The 24267-nt window shown below is 36.2% G+C and overlaps 1 protein-coding gene across 4 annotated transcripts in view; it reads left to right on the top strand.

Moving 5' to 3' along the window:
- The first annotated feature begins 8572 nt into the window (after positions 1–8572).
- The window catches only part of LOC144964554 (epoxide hydrolase 3-like), a 34769-nt gene continuing 19074 nt past the window's right edge, over positions 8573–24267 (top strand). Inside the window, exon 1 of one of the 4 annotated variants that reach the window (XM_078898977.1) lies at positions 8573–8700. In XM_078898977.1, coding sequence (XP_078755103.1) covers positions 8698–8700 — 3 coding nt within the window. In that variant the 5' untranslated portion in view covers positions 8573–8697. Of the gene's footprint in view, positions 8701–9327; positions 9606–24267 lie in introns of those variants that run through there. The other 3 variants (XM_078898980.1, XM_078898978.1, XM_078898979.1) reach the window with 3 other exon arrangements.

Below are 24267 nucleotides of genomic sequence, written 5' to 3'. Positions count from 1 at the left end.
TAACTGAGTCCTTGGAAAAGACTCTTAAACCACATTATCTAGCCGTACCCAGGTGTAAAATGAGTATCAGGCCGTTAACAGCACTGTCTCTGTTGGGAAAATAATAATATCTCTTTACAGGCACCATGTTCCGCCCTACTTGCTGCTGGCCAGGGATCCTTTGCAAAGTGGCCTGACCGCGTTAACTGGATATTGCTCTATATAAATGCTCAATGTTTTTTTGTTTTTTTTTAGTTTTGTTGTTTGTTTGTTTGTTTGTTTGTTTGTTTTTGTTTGTTTAGATTTTTCTTTTTCTTTTAAAAAAAAATAAATCAAAAGATCCTTGTTGTTGTTGGACAGGATGGGTAGGGGTTTAAATGGTGGTATGATATCAGGATAGCATCAGGTGGACATGTCATAGGGATTACGTGATTTAATAGGGTGATTGTCATGATCGAGCTTTGTTATTTTTAATTAATAGAGATAGGGAGAACGGGTGATCGGCGTATTATCTTTTTAAATACTCAATCATAATTTCGTACATTATATTGGTAAAGCATAACCGGGAGATAATAGGCTTGAAGTTCAGTCGCATCGTGACTTTAGAAATTGACAATTATTTAGCAGCTGTGATATTTATGGATGCTCAAAATTATAGAGTCCAATGTCAATACAACCCTATTAACAGTAAAATGAAATATTGATTTTGTAGTTAAAAACACAATCATTCATTCTAATCCACGAAAACAAACTATACATCATTTACATGACGTGTTTTTGATTGCTTGAAAGTACTTCTCCGTCTCCCTTGAACTCTGAACTAACATTAGAGGTTTGATCATCTTGAGACTAAAGAATAAGAGGGCGCGCTTATCTCTGAAGTTGACATCAGAGGTTAGATCAGCGGATTGGCAAAACGCTACCTCAGAGGTTTGATCAACGGGCCATCGATATCTTATTTAGCGACACTGTGTCACTTGTGACATTAGACCGATGGCACCATTACTTATGTCACAAGCAATACCAAATTGCAATTTCGACAATATATCATTAATTTCAGTCAAACCAGTGTAATAACCTCAGGTAAATATGGAATTTAATAATATTTCAGAAACCAAAGACTTCAAAAATAGAAATATACATGGAAAATAGAGCATCTGAATGTGACTTGTGACATAAGACCGGTGACACCATTACGTATACTTATGTCACAAGCAACACCAAATCACACTTTCGTCCATACTATATCATTATTTTCAGTCAAAAAAGCATAATAACCGCAAATCAGACGACCATCCAAACCAACAGTCAATTATGCTAAAATGAAATTCAATAATATGCTAAGAAACTAAATACTTTCAAATTGGAAATATACTTAGAAATTAGTAATACCATTGTTACTATTACTTGGGTCAAAATCGGCACTAGGACGCAATTTTGCCTCAATAAATCAAGAATAGCAACTGAACAAATGTAATACAGTCTGTTAAAATGGAATTCAATGACATTTCAAGCTTTGAAGAACATGAAAACAGAAATACATTAGAAACTTCAAACTTAAGTGTCAACTGTGACATTTTAACCAATGACACCAATGGTCACAAAAAGTACCAGAAGTCGCACAAACTCTAGATAAATATCAGCCATGGTAATGAATTCATGTAACCAGACGATAACATCACCCTACTGCTCAAATCTGCTTGTTTGTAGTAATTAAGTGTGTTAATAGTAAAACAAATCAAATTTCTTGACAACCCTTCTATTTATCTGGATTCGTCAAAAGCTTGAGTTTTGTCTTTTTCTTGATTCATACAACCCTGAAACATAAAAAATTAGAATTACAAGGAAATGATTAATTGTGTCAAAATCACGGTCTCAGATGAGATGTCATAATATCATATTTGTAAATAGAATAACAGATGAAAACATAATTTTTTGGTGGCACTTTGTAATATCCAATATCAAGTGTTGCTTGTGACAATGTAAAATAGCGATGACACCAAAGTTCAACTTACCTTTTCTGCATGGAGCCACGCTGGAAAGGCAACTGAAAGTGCTGCACTTCAAAGGCTGGTAAGAAGGGTTGATCAAAATTGCGAATCGCCATTTAACGAAACAAACTTCCACGTGTTCACACATGCCGTGTTGCTTGTGACAAATGACACCAAAACCAATAAACCTCAATATCAGCAGAACGGAATACATTTACTCCAAGATTTGAGTTCAGAAGGAAAATCTATGCTTTTTTCTCATAATAAAACATTTTATAACCATTAAATATGAGCTTTAAAGTTTCGTGTCGAGTCTTAGTATTGTGCTGTGTTTGATGACACCAAAGGTCACAAGCAATACCAACTTTTTAAGAACTCTATATGAAACTTAATCAGATATGTAATATACTGCAATTGCGTTTTAAAGTAAATTTTGACGTGAGCTAAAACATCACATTTAATTTCTACATGCTTTCTAAAAAGGTGATGCGTTGACCTCGTTTTAAGCACATGCCAAACTGCATTCAAATTTGACTTTCAAGTTGTTTATTTCATATTCTGTTGAACAGAATATGTTGAGCTATCTCATTTGATCTCTTCTTCATATTATCAATTGATTACAAGCATTAACCCAATGAAAACAGCCCATAATTAAGTAAAAATCAAATTTTCTTAACATTGGTATCAGACGGGCACCTTTTGACCTTGGCTCATATATATATATATATATATATATATATATATATATATATATATATATATATATATATATATATATATATCTGATGTTTCCAAGGAGATCAGAGTTTTAGTATTGTTTTCCCAAGTAAGGTTTTATTTGGTCGCTTTTCAAATCGATCCCTGGCCTCGAACATAGGACTCTATAACTATAAAGTTGTTCTCTTACCTTTTTTGTTGTTTTTTTTTTGTTTGTTTTGTTTTGTTTTGTTTTGTTTGTTTGTTTTTTTTTGTTTTTTTTTGTTCTATATATATATATATATTTTTTTTTTGTTTTGTTTTTTGTCTTCTTTTTTTTTTTTTTTTTGTTTGTTCGTTTTTGTTTCGTTTTACTCCTGACTCATATTGTTACGTACAAGGAATGCTCAAGGAATGTGTTCTAAATTAAAATAATAATATTTAAAGTGAGTAAAAGTAATTAAATAAAAAATGTTAAATGTCGTTCAAACTTCTAAAGTCACCAGGTTGAAAATTAAGAATTTTTTGCCAAGGGAGCACCAAAAAAAAAATTTTAAAAAAATGAAAGACAAAAAATATTATGCCTAGAAAGGAGCTCGAACACCTAACTCACCCCACCCCGGTTACAACTACGCTGTGCTAAAATAGCCGGTGTAGCCAGAATGACTCTCACGCCAGACAAACTCTGGAGTTAGATTGGCGGCCGCCCACGCCAATAGATTGTATGCGCTTGGCTAAGAAGCTCATAACATTGCCATCCGGAAGCATAATGGACCGACACACAAAACTGTGTGTATCCATGAACGTTTATAGTCAGGTTAATACAGTTCAGTGAGCATTACTCATAAACGCGGATGGCAAAAAACAATAACAAAGACATGAGTGACGTCATCTTCAGACTATCTATTAGCCACTCCCACGCCTCGTTCTGAAAAAAGTCCGCGAAATTAAAGGGGAGGCAAGAGAAAATCAGCTGATCGTTAAAATAGTAACAGAAAAGTGGAGGTGCTCGGCAATGAATGCAAGAAAGACATTTAAAACGCCGTAAAAATGTTTAAAAATCACTTAATGTTATACGAGTAATTACCATCCATAACAACCTGTCAAATTCACATATGTAAGATGCCAAGCCAAAATTAATAATAAAATAATAAAGAACACGATTGACCGTTGACTACACATGCATACGAGTACCAGAAATATTTTGTAAACAATGTAACACAATATAATGTGTAAGTTTCAAAGCAAATGCAACCACAAATAACATCAAAGAACAATGTGGGACTACTGTTTTAATTTCATAAAACCAAACGCATATTTTCTGCCCCGATATTGAACGTGTAGTTAGTATGTATCGTACAAACAACATTCGTTTAGACAGGTAGTCGGGATTCTAGCGCCAGTTTTATTTGGGCAACCGTGATTGGGATTTCACTCAATGCACTTATTATTATTATTATTATTATTATTATTATTATTATTATTATTTATTATTATTATTATTATTATTATTATTATTATTATTATTATTATTATTATTATTATTATTATTATTATATAATGATAATAATAATAATAATAATAATAATAATAATAATAATAATAATAATAATAATAATAATAATAATAATAATAATAATAATAATAATAATAATAATAATAATAATAATAATAATAATAATAATAATAATAATAATAATAATAAGCAGTTGAAAGCAGTCTTTGGTGTATAAGTGCATATGTACATTATTTCTTATAATAAATGCTTCAAAACAAAACAAAACAAAACTAAAAAAATAAAAATAAAGAATAAATGAATAAAAATATCTATTTGGGCATTTACTTACATTAATAGTCTTGAAAATCACAATCACAATCCATGAAATTAAATATCCCATAATCCGAAGAAGACATGAATTTAATCCAAAATCCAACACAGGGATGTATTTTAATAGGAGACAGATATCCTATTAAAACTATAGCATTACTTGCAAACAACAATACCCCACTCTGCGTTTAACGGGCTTGTGGCCGTCACATTGTAAATTGTGACCGCATTAGGGTAATCGGTGTCCTAAAGACTGACATACTGACATACAATCAATGAGAACTATAAAGAATCCATTCTAGAATTCAACTACAAACTGAAAAGCATGATAAATATCACTCTATCAAATAATTTTCTTTGCACAGGTTCACTCACACTCTCCTTTATTGCAAAACATTGATAAGTGAGAAAAAGTTTGTATTTCAATTATAAACTTAATCACATAATCTAAATGATGGAGAATAAAAACAGCTAATTATAAAAAATTTCACAGATCAAGTTATCTATTTGAACTCCGCATATTTAGCTTAATTACTCAATGACCATAAATTTTTTAAAACTGCATTGTTTCATTTAAACAAGACCATGACGCTTATGCCTGGACCGGGTATTCACAACTTCTGCATTTGCATTCCACTTTTGAATCGAATTAATCTCTATCTTGTCCGTTTATTTGCAAAGTTTCTGCACTTTATAAATAAGACCATAACGCTTATGTCTGGACTGGGTATTCACAACTTCTGCATTTGCATTCCACTTTCGAATCGAATTAATCTCTATCTTATCCGTTTATTTGCAAAGTTTCTGCACTTTATTAATAAGACCATAACGCTTATGTCTGGACTGGGTATTCGCAAATTTTCCTATTGTGTTCCACTTTTCGAATCGAAATAACATCTAGTCTATCCGTTTATTTGCAAAGTTTCTGCACTTTATTAATAAGACCATAACGCTTATGTCTGGACTGGGTATTCGCAAATTTTCCTATTGTGTTCCACTTTTCGAATCAAAATAACATCTAGTCTATCCGTTTATTTGCAAAGTTTCTGCACTTTATAAATAAGACCATAACGCTTATGTCTGGACCGGGCATTCGCAAATTCTGCTTATGTGTTCCACTTTTCGAATCGAATTAATCTCTATTTTATCCGTTTATTTGCAAAGTTTCTGCATTTTATAAATAAGACCACGACACTTATGTGTTAGATTGTTCGCAAATTCTGCCTTTGTGTTCCACTGTTCGATTAGAATTAATCTCTATTTTATCCGTTTATTTGAAAAGATTCTGCACTTTATAAATAAGACCATAACGCTTATGTCTGGACTGGGTATTCGCCAATTTTCCTATTGTGTTCCACTTTTCGAATCGAAATAACATCTAGTCTATCCGTTTATTTGCAAAGTTTCTGCACTTTATAAATAAGACCATAACGCTTATGTCTGGACCGGGCATTCGCAAATTCTGCTTATGTGTTCCACTTTTCGAATCGAATTAATCTCTATTTTATCCGTTTATTTGCAAAGATTCTGCACTTTATAAATAAGACCATAACGCTTATGTCTGGACTGGGTATTCGCAAATTTTCCTATTGTGTTCCACTTTTCGAATCGAAATAACATCTAGTCTATCCGTTTATTTGCAAAGTTTCTGCATTTTATAAATAAGACCACGACACTTATGTGTTAGATTGTTCGCAAATTCTGCCTTTGTGTTCCACTGTTCGATTAGAATTAATCTCTATTTTACCGTTTATTTGAAAAGATTCTGCACTTTATAAATAAGACCATAACGCTTATGTCTGGACTGGGTATTCGCCAATTTTCCTATTGTGTTCCACTTTTCGAATCGAAATAACATCTAGTCTATCCGTTTATTTGCAAAGTTTCTGCACTTTATAAATAAGACCATAACGCTTATGTCTGGACCGGGCATTCGCAAATTCTGCTTATGTGTTCCACTTTTCGAATCGAATTAATCTCTATTTTATCCGTTTATTTGCAAAGATTCTGCACTTTATAAATAAGACCATAACGCTTATGTCTGGACTGGGTATTCGCAAATTTTCCTATTGTGTTCCACTTTTCGAATCGAAATAACATCTAGTCTATCCGTTTATTTGCAAAGTTTCTGCATTTTATAAATAAGACCACGACACTTATGTGTTAGATTGTTCGCAAATTCTGCCTTTGTGTTCCACTGTTCGATTAGAATTAATCTCTATTTTATCCGTTTATTTGAAAAGATTCTGCATTTTATAAATAATAATAATTGTTCAAAATTTTACCTCACACCCGATATTACAAGTACAAGTGAGCCAGGTGATGAAGATTGTCAAACAGTGTGACAGATGAAATAGGAAGAGAGAGAGAGAGAGAGAGAGAGAGAGAGAGAGAGAGAGAGAGAGAGAGAGAGAGAGAGAGAGAGAGGATGAGAGAGAGATTCGTTTTTTGTTCAAAATTTCTCTCTCTCTCTCTCTCTCTCTCTCTCTCTCTCTCTCTCATATTGCACAAGGTTGTACTATTTTACTATTTATCAAGAACAGCCAAGGTGGCAACCCAGTCTCTGTATAAACTAAGCAAGATGGCAACAGGGACCTCGCTCCTTATCCAATGCCGAAGCTTTAATTTGAGTCAAACGGTTTGGTTAAAAAAAAAACACCCAAAATAAGTTCGTGTGTGATGGAAGTTGAAGTCGGCTTATTATAAAATCGTTTATGGTCTGTTTGGATTACCCTTTTTAAATAGAAAAGGTGAATATAACATAAACTTGAAGAATAGGCAAGCTAAATGAAAATTAAATTGACTGATTAAATGAGTACGCGAGGCTGAGTTGCGAACGACTACTGGGTTCCGACATTCCGATCCCAGTGTCATTCATGTTCACCGTACCGTGTTACTGTCTACACACTACACTGCATTGTTAGTGACTGGTCATGTCTTTTTTGTTTGTATGTTTTACGCAAGCTTAATAAAAATTAAATTGACTGATTAAATGAATACGTGAGGCAGAGTTGCGAACGACTCATGGGTTCCGACATTCCGACCCCAATGTCAGTGTCAGTCATGTTCACCGTACTGTGTTACTGTCTACACACTACACGGCATTGTTAGTGACTGGTCATGCCTTTTTTGTTTGTATGTTTCTTTTAATATGGGTCAATTTACAAAGAATAATAATAGAAATGTTCAAAACAAAAACTAGATTCACTATTACGTGCCTGTAATGAAGTGCTTTCCACAAACCGTGAGCGAGAATGATGGTGGAGGTAATGGCAACCATGTGGGTTTGTTATTGCTTCCTGCCTCCGTCAACCCACGCATCCAGTTGCGTAACCCACGCTGAATCTGACCAATACTAACTCTCTTCACGCCAAAAGCATTCTACCAAGGGAACTAACTCGCAATGAAAAATTCAAGTAACCGAGAGTAATCTGTTGATCAATTTGATCAAATGAACGTTTCGGGTTTCCCCTTTATCAACAAAAAAGGATGAATGAAACACTACAGGTGAATGAGATGTGGTAGTGGCGTTGTTAAGATGAATAAACAAAACATTGGTTGGCAGGGAAAAGTATGCTCCTTTGTAAGGAAGCATAAATTAAAATAGAATAATAGATATTTCTAAAAGGTGCTCAATTTATAAAGTGAATCAAATCTCTAGTCTATTCTCAGTAGTGAATGCCACCAAAACCAAACCCAGGAATAGGCTCAATGTACATTCTTTGGACTTGATTATCCGCGTAAAAGCCCATCTTTTTTTTCAAAAAAGCTATGCTGAGTGGATTTCCAAGTTACGAAAGAGATGATTAATTTGTTTACCGCTGCCATGTACAACCAGAACGAAGTGTTCTTCAGGATCGAGCACATTTACTGGTGGTAGTGAAGAAAATGCTGAGGCAGCAATAATGGATTCTTGGTTCGTTGAAACGGGCCTATTGAATTCATTTTAATTTGTAAAAAGGTTACTTTTGTTTAGGAGTTCTCCAGGTGTGTAGACCTCTGGAATGAACTTTTATTTCCATCGTGATAATTCGGTTGTATGTGACATTTTTTTCTGAGTCTCAAGTCGTTATTTTTTAGTTGCGCTGATTACAACTCAAGGATGTGACCTATGATGTTGTTTAAAAGGAACAATTCAACGATACCAACAAATGTACAGAATCTAGTGACAAATTGCAATAATGGTGAAATGGTGTTTTGATTATGGTGAGTACAGCGAATCTTCCTTTAAATTAATTTTCTTTTTTCTTCTTCAAAAATGGGGGAAATAAATTGTTTAACAAATCTAAGGAGTACTCGCGAGGCTAAGGTGGATTTGGTGGTATTTGGCTTCCTGTCGAGGAATCTGGCCGCCTACTACTGTAGCTAGTTTGGTCTCAAATTCAAAAAGGATCTGGCAACCCTGTGTGCGACTGATTAATGGGCTCATTGGAACACACTGACCCATAGATAACACAGGTAGTCTGTGCACCGACCAGGGTTGCCAATTTGGCAGATTTTTTGCCAAATGTCCTTTTTTTTTTGGCAGAATTTGAAGTCGTCTGGCAGACAAAAAAACGGTTTGGCAGTTTGGCAGATATTTGGCAGATTTTATTTTCCGAGGTCTAGGAATAAATGTATAGGTCTACTCCACGTTTTCCATGGCAATTTTTATGTATTTGTGATTTTTTAAACTTGGGAAATGAAAAGAAAAATTATGACATCGGCCTTGCGAATTTTTGTTTAACAAAACTGATGAGTTTTCAAAGGGGGTACTATAAATATTACGGTTTGGCAGATTTTTGTGGTATTTGGCAGATTTTTAAAATCTAGTTGGCAGAATGACTGAAAATAATCTGGCAACCCTGGCACCGACCTAGACGTCGACATGCTCCGCCACGGGTAATAGACGTAATGTTTATTACTCTTATTTATCAGTTTCAGGCTAGATATCAATTTCATCGAGTAACTTCCAGTCAACGACCTTAGGGGGCTACCGACGATTCAGTTGTTCATGGTTTCTTCGTGACTCAGTCTGCTTACTTTGACTTTGAGGAGGTGGCAACATTTGTAAACTGGTCTAAGGATAACTTGCGTGTAAATAATATTTGTTCATTCAGGCTAATTGATTTGTGAGTAGTAGTAACAGTATTCTTTTAAAAGCATATTAGAATCTAACAGGATGTTTGACATGTCATATAATAATGATTAACTTCTGCTCATGTCGTCGATGGTTGAAATACATTTTCAGATAATTTTAGAAAGGAACTGTGTTTTCAGTCCACCAATTCCCTCAATGTATTCAGGTGTGAAATGAGTACCTGGCCGTCAACAACGTTGTCTCTGTCCGAAAAAAAATGTAATATTGTCTAACAGGCGTCATGTCTCGTCCTACATGTTAAGTGTTGCTGTTGGCCAGGGATCCCTCGTAAAGCGCATTGAGCACGTTTAGTGGAAATTGCCTATATAAAATCTCATTTTAAAGAATTATTATTGTCTTGACTCACTTGTTATTAATACAATTAAGTTATAAGGGACCCTGTCACAATGTAGGTGCAGGCAAAGGTACTGACCTACGTGACGATCCCAAAGCCAGAGTACGGTGGCTATTTACCCCAGGTTTGAGACATTAAAGGTGGTTCCACACGACACATAAAACTAAATGCACATCGCAAGACAATTGAATTATAATTTTATAACTGTTTATTACAAATCTATAGAAAAATAAAAGGAAAGAAAGAATAATATTCAAATTATAAATGTGACAACATATATCAAATATCAAAATATCAAAAATGATGGTGATGCATGATGGTGATGATGCAAATAATAATCTACAGGTTGGGGCCCCTTACCTTACTTAATACGCAGACATGCAATGAATGGTAAATGATGATGAAGGTGAAGATGATATTCTTGACCACATTATCGATGTCTTTCGGTATTATTATATCTATAGGAGTCCAAACATGTTCACAGTTCACTTTTCTGTCACAAGTTCTTTCAATTGTTAATTTCACTTTAATTTAAGTCCAGGTTGGAAATGTTGTTTATTAAATTGTTTTCCCGATAAATAGGGAACCAAAATGTTTTCAAGATAACAAACAAATGTTACTGGTATCACGTCTGGTTTATAGCCGGGGCTAACCGACTCTATTCTGTATAGAAAGAGATACATGATTAATAAAATAATCCTATATTCACACTTAATCATGTGCCATACTTATTCATAAACACATCATTTCAATCTAGAGAGATTGACGATTACTCTTAATTATCTCAAAATTAATATTTCAATATTTATTTACGACAGAGATTAAATAAGTGTAGATAACTTTTTATTCTTTAATCAATCTTTACATCTGTTATCCTTAAACTTCAAGCACGATATTAAAATATCTTAATATTTGTATTCTGAAGAAATACACAATAATAGTACACATGGAGATTCACTGCTGATGATCTTACATCATAAATCTCATAAAACTTATAGCATAAACTATCATTAAAATCACAATTAATTAATGGAAACACACCATTAATAGAGCCGTCAAATAACGAAATTTCACTGGCGGTTAATATACAAAGTTAATATTAATTTCCAAGCCAAGTGAATTTCTGCAAAATGGAATGACTTTTGTGAGTCTCAGAGAGGACCTAGCATGTCTCTGCTCTGTTCAGGCTATCGTGATGGACTGACTAAAATTGGTAAAACTCTCTTCTATATAATAAAACTTCGTCTACCCAACCCATGGTCATAGACAATAAATTAACGTAACTCAGGATCAGTCAAGACATTCTATTATTTAGTCAATTCTCAAAAGTGTCAGGTTTCCACCAAAGTCCGATAACGAACTACCCGGTTTCCGGACTTTTAAGAAAACTTTCTTATACAATAGTTACGGGACTAAAGAAACTTTTTTACTCAATAGTCACGGGACTAGTCTCCCTGCCACGCTATCTCTCTATCTCCCATAACGGCGCCACTCTATCCTAATGTCATTAAGGTGACTATTTAATATTCATCAACGGTGTTTTTCCAACAAAAGAAATCAAACAAAAAAAGCAACACTGAATACTTAAGGCGAAATAACCGGACACGCAAAGGTAACATAACAGGAAACAAGCATCATTGCTCACCTAGCACGGGCAACAAGCGTTTTGTGACATTCTCTCCCTCTTCAAGAACTAAGTCCATCTGACTTTGGTCCATCTTTAACAAAACCACTTGATCAGACTCTAGAAAGGAAGTCTGGACCATGATTTTCTGAACCTTTTACAGCTCTTAGATTAAATCTAAACTGATTGAATGAGCAACAGAGCCCATCTCATTAGTCTACCATTTTCCGATTTTGCCCTATTCAGATATAATAGTGGAGCATGATCGGTCTCCACAATGAACTCTCTTCCAATTAGATATGAGCTCAAAGTCTTCACAGCCCGTACGAGAGCTAAGCATTCCTTCTCCACGACACTGTAATTCTGTTCTCTTGCCAGAAGTTTCCGACTCAAATACAATACTGGCTTCTTTTCGCCCTCATGTTCCTGCATTAATATAGCGCCTAGACCTGTGTTTGATGCATCGGTCCCTAAAATAAATTGCTTGTTAAAGTCTGGCAAGCACAAGACAGGCTCCGATGTTAACACAGCTTTTAGTTTCTCAAACGCTTTCAGTTGAGGCTCAATTCTCGGTACGCAATAATCTAACTGGTCTTCAGCGTCCTCCAGCTCATCAATCACTGTAGCTGTAGCTACTCCAAGTATTCCGATGTCTTGTGTAGGCGATTCAGGAGACTCCCGTTCCCAATACTTCTTCAGCATATTGGCATGATAGGTCTTTTGATATTTACCCATATCAATGGTGTAATTGTTGTCGCCTATCCTTTTGATGACCGTAAATGGTCCCATCCACTTCAGTTGAAGCTTGTTTGCTTTCGTAGGCAAAAGGAGCAACACTTTTTCTCCTTTATCAAACGTTCTTGCTTTAGCCTTCCGGTCGAAGTGTGATTTGTATCGTCCCGAGGCTTTTCTCAGGTTGTCGTGGGCGACCTCAATAACCTTCTCCATCTTTGCGCGCAGGTCCACCACGTATTGATAGGTTGTCTTTACTTCCTCATCCGTGATGTTACCTGTCCAAAGTTCTCGGAGTATTGTCATAGGGCCCCTCACAGGTCTTGCGTATAGAAGTTCAAATGGCGAGAATCCAAGAGACTCCTGCGGTACCTCTCTATAAGCGAAGAGAGCGGCGTTGATGTATCTGTCCCAGTCTTTTGGTCTGTCATTGGCGAGTCGCTTTAACATTCCTTTGAGAGTTCCATTCATCCTCTCAACTAAACCATTACATTGCGGATTGTACGGTGATGTGATGAGCTGTTTCATGGAGAGAAGGCGACAAACTTCATTCATCATGTCAGAGGTAAACTGAGTTCCATTGTCATGTAGCATTTCCTTTGGCACTCCAGTACGGCTAAAAATATCGACTAATGCCTCAGCCACGTGTTCTGTGTCTATTGACTTTAATGGCACCGCCTCTGGAAATCGTGTGCAATAATCCATTAGAGTAAGGATGTACCGATTTCCTCTGTCTGAAGATGGTATGACGGGCCCAATGATGTCCACTGCAACACGACTAAATGGCTCATCAATAAGAGGCACCTTTGATAGAGGCACTTTGGTTGTCTGACCCTTGGGTGCGCTCCTTTGGCACGTGTCACATGATCGACAGAATCTATTCACGTCATCCCAAAGATTAGGCCAATAGAACTCTAACAAGATCCTATCACTCGTTTTCTTAGATGCGAGATGACCAGCCATGATGCTCTCGTGGGCCAGCCTCATTACTGTCTCTCTCAGTTCCTCTGGAACAACTACCTGCCTACATACATCTCCATGGTATTTTGTTGGTGACTGGAAAAAGCGGCAAAGTACACCTTTATCGAAACCAAACCACGTAGTGTTGTTTCGACCACTGTGTCTGCGTTCGCAATTTTCCGCCAACTTTCTGCAAACTCATCCTTTTCCTGTTTGTCGATTAGGTCCTTAACAGTGACCCCGATATCTAGTGATGCTGGAGTCCGCAATGCTTTGATTACTTTCTGCTTCTGACTTCGTGTCTCCACAGCCATCATTTGCTCATCACATTTAATACCCGGACACTTAGCACCTGGGATATTACCCAAGATTACATCATACAAAGGGGATTCCATCTCGACGGCTTCAATTTCTCCTGTATAGTAAGGACAGTCGAGGTAAGCCTTTGTCAATGGTGCTTGTACGGACGTTCCATCTGCTAGGCTGATTTTCATATAATCCTCTTTCCCTGGTGCAATTTTGCTCAAACCCTTCTTTATAACAACAGTGCTGCAGCCATTGTCGTGTAGGACCGTCACCTTTTCGCCATTTAGATAGCCTTTCCGAGTTGGCATCTTTTGCGCTTCCACGTATCCTTCGCAAATTGTGGTTATACAGTGATTGGGATCTGTTATGTTATAACTTGCACCGTTTGGTTGCGATTTCTTCTGAATCTGCGGATTCTTCTGGGCTTCAGTGCTCGCCATCCTTTGTTGTAGCCAACAATCATTTTCATGATGATTTTTTAATCCACAAAACTTACATCAACTACCAATAGCTAGCGCACGCTGAGACCTGCAGTCCCGAGCTTTGTGACCAAATTTCCTGCAGTGATGACATTGTAATTGTTGTGATGGTCTGTCCTTGTTTGTCAGTGGTGTCCTGTTGACAGCATATTGCGTGGTGACTGGAGGTTGTTCTGCTTTCCTATCGAAACTAGACTTCACATAAGCCCCTGCTGCACCGTGAGCACAAACATACTTTTCTATTTGATCCACCAAATCATTGGCTGTGCTAGGCTTTCTTTCTTTAACAAACATGAGCAAGTCCTTGTTACACGAATTCATCAGCTGTTTCATCATGAATAAGTCAATCAGATCGGTAGACACATTCTTGTCCTTCTCTGACAACTGTATCCATTTCTCAAGATAGGACTGGATTCGTGTTCTAAACTGACCAATGCTTTCTCCTGCCTCTGGCCTACTCTTCCTGAACTTTTCTTGAAAGCCATCTTTCGTCAAGTTATAACGCTTCAGCAGAGCATCCCTAACTTTCTGATAATTCATCGCCTCATCTTCATCAAGTCTCGTATAAACTTCCAATGCTTTTCCTTGTAGCAAGGCGGAGAGATGAATAGCCCAGTCCGTCTCTGGCCATTCATTAACCGTCGCATATCTCTCAAATCTTAGCAGGTAACTGTCAATCATGTCTGACTTGTCATTGAAGCATGGAAGCCTGGGACTCTTGACTGGCGCTAGTCTTGCGTGACGAATACTTTCTGACACTGAGGGAGACCTAGGAGATTGTCATGGTCTCAAGTGAGTAAAGAGCTACTCGACTATGCATAAAGATATATGTAGAATGAGGCCCCAGAATTTACTAGTTACTATAAATGAAAAACAATTAACGATTTGTTTACAATGAAATAAAAATAATGATGAAATTTAATTAAAAGAGATAAACAATGATCGTGGCAGTTACAAATAGAGATATGAATATTTTACGTAACTTATGATAATATGTCAGGTTCATAAGTTTACGTTTCCAGGCAGATGATGGGCTTGGATGATCTATTCCTCTGATAACAGGATTGGACTCGTAAAATTCCACTTCCAGGCAATTGGTAAGAAGTTATTGTGTAGTCCTTTGACAGCGGGCTTGGGTTTGATCCTTGAAGATTATACAATCAAAGTTAAAAGCTCCGGCGTCTTAATGGTGTAGATATAATATCTACAAAGTCCCAAAAGATAAAAATCTTCCAGTATATATATAGGAATAGAGCGACTGGCCGTCCGGCATAGATTGTGGAGAGAAAGTGAGTGTCAAATGTTAGACCTATCAGCTTTTATAATAAGTGGCTACGTGACAGAATGTAGAACGAAAAGTATTCACTAATTAGAAATTAATTCGAGGGAAGGCTATAAAAGGAAAGACGATCTAATATTAGAAGGTAAAGTTTATCTAAGCCTACCGAAATATAACTGGAGTGAGATGAATTCAATTCTTAATAAAATAAAATTTAATAAGATAATTGTGAACAACCTTTACTGTGACACCCCCACCCACGTTTAAAATATACTCTTTAACCATTATGGGAAAGATAGATTTTACAAACGGAAGTAAATTTACTATCATGATACTCTAGCATTAATCCATTGTTATGATTTGTGCTACAATTAAATTATTTATTAACTAGACATGGAAATGTTTATATTAACGTAGGTATATGAATGGGTGACAATAACAATGAAAGATTGTGATTACAAATCATTGTGATGAACAACATGATGGCAATGTGATTACAAATCATTGTGATAAACAATAGTGATGGCAATGAAGCATGATTTAAGTCGATGATATGAAGGTAATTTACTGAATGAAATGAATGAAAATGTAAATGGAATATTGACATTTCAATTATTAATCATAAATGAGTGAAAATTCATAACAATAATAGATAAAGAGAAGATTTCCCAAATCATGAATGGGTATGGTATATATATCCAAACAATACTCAATGTTACATTAAGTTGGGTCATCATGTTTACAAATAAAATTATCGAAATTGTGCGTTCTGATTTGGCATAGTTTGCGAGGTAACTAACAGTATGCATGGGAGGTTAAGTTATACCCTTCTCACGTGTTTATACTAATCGAGAAAGTAGGTCGGCGTGAATATTTTCACAGCCTGGTATGTGAGAGATACTGAAAGTGTAATTTTGCAAAAATAGACTCCACCTTAGTACTCTACTATTATTCATTTTGTTATTTCTTATGTACGTGAGTGGTTTATGGTCCGTTTCGACCACAAACTCTTTTAGCAGTAGATATCTGCTGAATGTCTTTAAAGCAAAGACGATGGCCAGTCCTTCACGCTCTATTACAGAGTATCGTGATTCTCTGTCCAATAATTTTCTGCTTGCATATAAGCAAGGCATTAGAGTTCCCTCATGTTCCTGTAATAGTACACCTGCGATGCCCTTATCAGACGCGTCAGTTCTTACAACAAATTCTTTTGATATGTCGGGTAATTTAAGAATTGGTTCTGAACAGAGTAATGCCTTTAATTGGTTAAAGCTATTCTGACACACTTCTGTCCAAACAATTTTGTTCGGTGACCCATTCTTTGTCAGATTTGTTAGCGGTGTCGCGATGTGCGCGAAGTTGTAAATGTATTTCCTGTAAAAATTTAGGAGCCCAAGTACTTTGCGTACTTCTTTTTTTGTCTTAGGTGGTTGCAATTGTGCGATTTTTGTTTGTTTTTCTGTCTCGGGTGTCTGTGTCCCATGACCAACGGTATGATCAATCCTGCATTTGAAGCTTCGATATTAGTAAACATAGGTTGCGACACTGTGTCTCTATCAAAATACTTTTTTAGCATATTTGCATGGAATGTCTTTGTTGTGTTGTTAATTTTAATCTCGTAATTAACATTAGATTTTATTGCTGTTATTTTGAATGGTCCTTTCCATGTAGCTAAAAGTTTACTCGAGTCATCGGGTAAGAGTATTAGTACTTTGTCATCAATCTCAAATTTTCCTGACTTGCTTTTTCGATCGGAGTATTCCTTGTATTTCTCTGCTTTTTTAGTGACGGATTCCTGTGCTAGCTTACACGTGTGCTCTATTCTGTCTTTCAGGTTTCTTACATATTCGTAAGCAAACATAATTTCGTTATTGTCCTCCTCATTCCCTTTACAAATGTCGGCTACTATATTGATCGGGCCGCGAGGTGATCGTCCATACATCAACTCAAATGGGGAGTAGCCTGTAGATTCTTGGGGTATTTCTCTATATGCAAATAGGATTGCTGGTAAGTATCTGTCCCAATCATCTGGTTTTTCTGCTGACACTTTTCTTAACATATTCTTTAGAGTGCCATTAAATCTTTCACAAAGACCATTTGCTTGGGGGTGGTAGGGAGTTGTGAATGAGTGTTGGATTCCCATGAGTTTCATGGTTTCATGCATCATATGTGATGTAAATTGGGGTCCATTGTCCGACAGTATCTCATTTGGTATGCCTATTCTAGTAAAAATTGTCATCAATGCTTCAGCTATGTGATCCGATGTAGTTGATTTCAATGCTATCGCTTCTGGCCACCTGGTTGCGTAATCGACTAGTGTTAGTATGTGTGTATGGTTTCTATCTGATTTTGTTAAAGGGCCTATAATGTCAATTGCAACTTTTTGAAAAACTTTTTCAATAACTGGGGTTGTCTCTAATGGCAATCTCGGTATTCTGCCTTTTGCGACTCTTCTTTGACATGTGTCACACGATTTCACATATTCTCGGACGTCTTTAGTAATTCCAGGCCATGTGAAATTCTCGGATATTCTCTTCAATGTGGAAGAGCTCCCAAGATGTCCAGAAGTTATTGAATCGTGCGCTATTCCAAGGATTTTGTTTCTGTAAATACTCGGCGTGACCAGTTGTTTAGCTATTTTGTTTCTTTTCCCATGTAACCTGAACAGAATATCTTTTTCAATGATGTATTCAACTTTTGATTTCGTCCCTTTGTTTGCGATATTGAAATATGATGTTAAAGTCGGGTCCTTTTTCTGTTCTTCAATGAACGTGTTCCTGTCAAATTGTTGTGGTTCTAGAGAAATAGTCATTGGCTTCTCTGTTGTCTTAGTCATCTTTCTTGTTTCTGCTAGACAAGCTGTTTCTTGGGTTAATGACCATTCTTTTACATCTGTTGGGTTGTCTTTAAGACCTTTTATATTGCCAACAATAACATCAGCGACGGGGTTGGGAAGTATACAGCATTCCACTATTCCTGTATAGTATGGGGTTTCTATGTACACGTTAGCTGTTTCAAAGGTTTCGACTGTGCCACTGAATGTGATGCATTGTACCGTTTTTCCAGTTTTGTCTTCGTCATTGATCAAAGATGCTTTTATTCCTACTGTACTGCATCCTGTGTCTCTCAATATTTTGCAATCAGTTCCATTAGCTTTGCCTTCACAAAAAAATAGCGATCCTGATTTGTGAGTTTGTGTTAAAAGTGACATACCTTTCACGCAATACACATTTATATTTTCTCCTGACATTACTCGTGTCTGATTGTTTACACTTGTTTGGAGTGATGCATTTGCAGTTTCTTTTGGATATCGCACGATTTTGTAACATTTGTCTGCTGTGTGGCCTTTCATTCCACAATATTGACATTTAATTATAGGTTTGTTGGTTTTCTTATACTCAGTATTATTGTCAGTGCTATTTCTTGTTTTGTTTTGATAGGATCGGCTATGGTCTCTATTGAACTGTTTGTTCCATGGTTTGTTACTATGATCATCTTGTTTCACTTGCGTGTTCCGAGTGATTGATCGGCTCGTTCTATTTGAGTTTTGAACTTTAGGTGTACATGGACTCTGAGCAGCGGCAGCGTAGTATGGTTCCTTCAATGTTCTGCTAAGGGGTGTCAATGGATGTGCGCTGTTAAAGTTTTCTGCGTAGATTTTTAATTTGTCCAAGTTTTCTGGCTTTCTCTCTTTAAAGAATGCGACTAAATCTGGGTTGCAAGCTTGATAGATTCGATTCTTCAGCGTGAGATAGTAAAGGCCTGCAAAGTCGTCTTGTTTTACGTTTGCCAACTCAAGCCACCGATTTAGAAATTGAGTAATTCGGTTCACGAATGTATTAAAGTCTTCTCCACTTTCCGGTTTTGCAGTGTGAAACCTTTCCTGGTAACCATCTTCCGTTAATCTAAATCTTTTTAGTAGAGCGTCTTTAATTTTTCCATAGTCATCTGCATCTTCAGTTGTTAAGGTATAGAAAACTTTTAGCGGTTCTCCAGATAAGCAGTTAATCAAGGCTGTGGCCCATTTGCTTTCTGGCCAACGATAACCTTTAGCCTGAACTTCGAATCGGTGTAAGAAGGATTCTAGACAGTCTGAGCGTTCATCGTATGTTGGCATGCGTGGAAGTTTCACGAAAAATTCATCACTATTATTATGTTTTCTTTCATGACCGGTTTTTGTTTTTTCAATTTCCAGCATCATTTGGGTCCTTTTGGTTTCTTCTTCTGCTAAAGCTATTTGTCTTTTTAGTTCCCTTTCTTGGACTCTTTCTTCTCGTTCTTCTCTACGTATTCTTTCTTCGTGTTCTTTTTCTTCTCTACGAATTCTTTCTTCATTTTCTTCTCTACGAATTCTTTCTTCGTGTTCTTTTTCTTCTCTACGAATTCTTTCTTCATTTTCTTCTCTACGAATTCTTTCTTCATTTTCTTCTCTACGAATTCTTTCTTCATTTTCTTCTCTACGAATTCTTTCTTCATTTTCTTCTCTACGAATTCTTTCTTCATTTTCTTCTCTACGAATTCTTTCTTCTTTTTCTTCTTTTATTTTCTCTTCGCACCATGAAAATATTCTTTCCTGGGGTATTTCTAAGTCCTTTGCGAGACTTAAGTATCTTTTATATGCTTCCATTTTTGCAATAAATTAGTTACGATGTTTTATATATATTATATTGACAGGATACTGTTACTGACTGTTTTATTTATTTACACTTACTGGAATGAACTGTTCTATTTTTAGAAATCTCTCTCTCTTATTTCAACTTATTATGTATGTTGAATTTGATGCCTTTTATCGTTATATCTTATAAAGCAATGTGTCAATACAATGCGGAGTTATTATGACTTGTGTCAATAACAATGTGTCAATCGCGTGTACTCTAAACTATGTTACTACGAAAAATGTATCACCAATGTGTGTGACTCGTCGTTAGTTTGTGTACAATTATTCGCAATGACGCTAATATACTAGAGTGTGATAACAATAATAGGATGCCAAAATAATCCCAAGTTATCTATCACTAAATATAACACGACGGCTAGTAGACTCCTTTTATTATTATTTAGTTTTTAAAGACTCACTTTTCAGAACATAATATATAAGTGGTTTTCGGTAACAGTAGTATGCCAAAAATGTATTTAAAACAAATCACTATGCAAAACAAATCACGATGTCTATAGTTACTATGTGATGCCCAACTCATGTAAAAGAGAATAATGAAGGATATATTTACCAACTCAGTTCGTGGCTGGGACCTCTCTCTTGTTCAATGGTTGTTCAACAATTGTAATTAGGCATTGAAGAGTGTTTAACAGTGATGTCTGAAATACAAAACAATAAAATATCGTAAGATTTACAATAGTTACAAAATGTGTTCACAACACTGAGTGATTGGTTGATAGGTGAATGAATCGTATGGAATGTAAACATATTGAAAACAATTCATGAATGAGGCAAACAACAAAATGAAATGAGTGATATAATAACAAAGTGGACAAGGAATGAATGAATGAATGAAAAACTGAGTGAATAAATGAATGAATGAATGGATAATGTATGAATGAAAGAATGAAGGGAGGAATAAATGTATGAATGATTGGATAAATGAGTGAATAAACGAATGAATGGATGAATGAATAAATGAATGAACAATGAATGAATGAATAATTTATAAATGAATAAATGAATGAATGAATGAATCAATAAAATGCTATTCAATTTGAATGAAAGAATGAATGGATAAATTGCTATTCCATTTAAATGAAGAAATGAAAAAGAAAAAAAAAATAATCCTGTAAATAGGGAGTTCAATTAAAATATGATCAAGTGGGGCAATTAAGAGTTTTACAATTTAAACTTTAAAGTTAGATGAAATAGATATAAGTAACTAAATAAATTCAATTCTTTATATGTGTCCCCTCCAAAATGTCATGGTCTCAAGTGAGTAAAGAGCTACTCGACTATGCATAAAGATATATGTAGAATGAGGCCCCAGAATTTACTAGTTACTATAAATGAAAAACAATTAACGATTTGTTTACAATGAAATAAAAATAATGATGAAATTTAATTAAAAGAGATAAACAGTGATCGTGGCAGTTACAAATAGAGATATGAATATTTTACGTAACTTATGATAATATGTCAGGTTCATAAGTTTACGTTTCCAGGCAGTTGATGGGCTTGGATGATCTATTCCTCTGATAACAGGATTGGACTCGTAAAATTCCACTTCCAGGCAATTGGTAAGAAGTTATTGTGTAGTCCTTTGACAGCGGGCTTGGGTTTGATCCTTGAAGATTATACAATCAAAGTTAAAAGCTCCGGCGTCTTAATGGTGTAGATATAATATCTACAAAGTCCCAAAAGATAAAAATCTTCCAGTATATATATAGGAATAGAGCGACTGGCCGTCCGGCATAGATTGTGGAGAGAAAGTGAGTGTCAAATGTTAGACCTATCAGCTTTTATAATAAGTGGCTACGTGACAGAATGTAGAACGAAAAGTATTCACTAATTAGAAATTAATTCGAGGGAAGGCTATAAAAGGAAAGACGATCTAATATTAGAAGGTAAAGTTTATCTAAGCCTACCGAAATATAACTGGAGTGAGATGAATTCAGTTCTTAATAAAATAAAATTTAATAAGATAATTGTGAACAACCTTTACTGTGACAGAGATGGCGAGCTGTCATCACGATCCGCTCTTAATCTCCGTAATTCCAGCTCCGTTTCTACAAGTTGCTGTTGCTGTCGCAGTTTCTCCCTCTCCAGTTTCAACTTCTCCAACTCTTCTTGGCGCACCCTATCTTGGTCTGCCAACTGTCTTGTCACTCAATCATTTAACTCTTGGCCAGAAAATCCAAGCTTTTCTCCTACTTTAATCAACTTCTCCACATCAGACATGATTAAATTTTTTTTTGCTTGTTATGGATAAGACAATTAAACCAATGATAATGAAAACAGCTAGAATGCTTCAATAGGTCAACACAATAGCGCAGATGACAACACCGCAATATAAAACCACCGCAAAGTGAATACAACCAAATTTCTGCAAGCTGATATGACTTTTAAGTCAAAGAGCAGTATGTAACAAAATTATATATTATTGCGAACTGCAAATAAGATACATTCAATATGACAACGCCTCGATTCTTAATTTCATTAATATTTCAATGTCAATACTTGAGACAATTTCATCCAATATTTATCAACACGACCTTCTTTTTATAATAACTCGACTATTCGTGCCTCTCATACACGAAATCTTACTGTGGTCACGCCCCAGTGGTTAAACGCTATGCTCATCCACTGTGCCCGGCTTAACTTTAAGCACAACCGATTTTATCAACAAAAGTATAAGACTGCAACGTAGCGTTAAATTATCCTTTCTACCGATGTCGACAAAATTAAATCAGTGATAACAGGGTACTTGCACGAGTTTCACACTCAACGATAATTCGCATTTAGCTCACTACCCAATGACGCTTATGCCTCTCGTTTTAACTGTTGCAAATAAAATGTAAATCCTGATCGATTTACCACTCACATTAAATTGCGAAGCCCAAATGACTTTCAACAAACATCGGCTTAGAGCCCGTAACGCAATATTCTTAAAATTGTAAAGTACATGTCAACATTTACAAAATTACCATATTGAGCAGTCCCTTAGACTCTCAATTACAATTAGCTCGTAGCCCGCAACAGTAATTATGTTATTGCTTTTGTAGCAAATTAACAATCAAAAGTGAAAGCTTCCAACCATACGATAAGCATAAAAATTGCCGGCACCTTATCGCACGTTAAAACGCTTTAAACAACTTTTTCTGACCCCATCCCTTGGATCGGATTCTAGGGTCCTATCACTTTCAGTCGGATGACACTTGAACAAAGTCCTAGACTGACCCTGGCTGCCACAATCAAGTACCTCCGTGATAAACGTGATCTATAATGTTATGGGTCTATCTACCCCTCTCTCATGTAAAACACCTAATGGTGTGAGTCCATCCAGTAACGATGTTACAACAATCAATTACAGCCTTGAAATTACTCTGACGTTTATATCAGTATCCGTTTTTAAAAATTACGTTAGCCCGGCCCAATCTTTAACTACTTTTCAAACGAAATTAATTTCTTTGAATCAACTTTATATGAACCCCGTGTGGTCTCCGGGGTCCCTCAACTGAGAGGGAAAAGAATTGAGCCACCGTAAGCTCATGCGTGTCGTAGAAGGCGACTAAAAGAGCCATTCTGGTTTGGTGGTAACCAACGAAAAACCACACGACTGGTGAGAGAAAAATGGAGAGACACAGTGGCTCCACAGACCCCCCACACCCCAGCCCTTTTTATGAGAATGGCTTCATTCACCCATTTTGCTATTTTTCTTGTCCTGGCAATCATCCCCAAACTTTTTCTCCCCCAAATCCCAAGAACGTAGTATATAAAAGATGTTTTGAGGAATGACGGTTTCAGTTTAAAGAGAGCAAGGGAAGGCGATGGCATAGCACAAATCCCACCCCCTTTTACCATATTTGAGCTATGATTTCCATTCCATACCCCATTTCCCCAATGATTCCAAATTTCCCTTCCTTATCAAAATTGAGTTGCCAGGACAGAGAGAGAGAAAGAACGGAGGAAAACAAGCCTTCTTAACTGTCTTCTATCCCCCAGTATCTCTATACCCTGTACCGTTGAAATAGGTTCAACGAGGAGATATTCCTTTCCAAATCCTGCACAGCAGGCACCTTTCTGCTGAGGGTGCGCAGTTCCGAGAGGACCCCGATAAGGAGGAGCTATTGATCCTGGAGGCTGAGGGGGGTTCACCTTGCGAGGTGTTTCTACCCCAACACTCCTCTTTGGCTTGACGCTTCTCTAAAGACGGGTGGGTAGCCTACCTTGTAGATGGCCCGAGCTACCCAACGCAG

Source organism: Berghia stephanieae, chromosome 2, assembly GCF_034508935.2.
Source record: "Berghia stephanieae isolate SIO BIC M18660-M18661 chromosome 2, UCSD_Bste_1.3, whole genome shotgun sequence".
Classification (NCBI taxonomy): domain Eukaryota; kingdom Metazoa; phylum Mollusca; class Gastropoda; order Nudibranchia; family Aeolidiidae; genus Berghia; species Berghia stephanieae.
The sequence above is the reverse complement of the archived record's forward strand: the minus strand, read 5'-3'. Positions and strand labels throughout refer to the sequence as shown.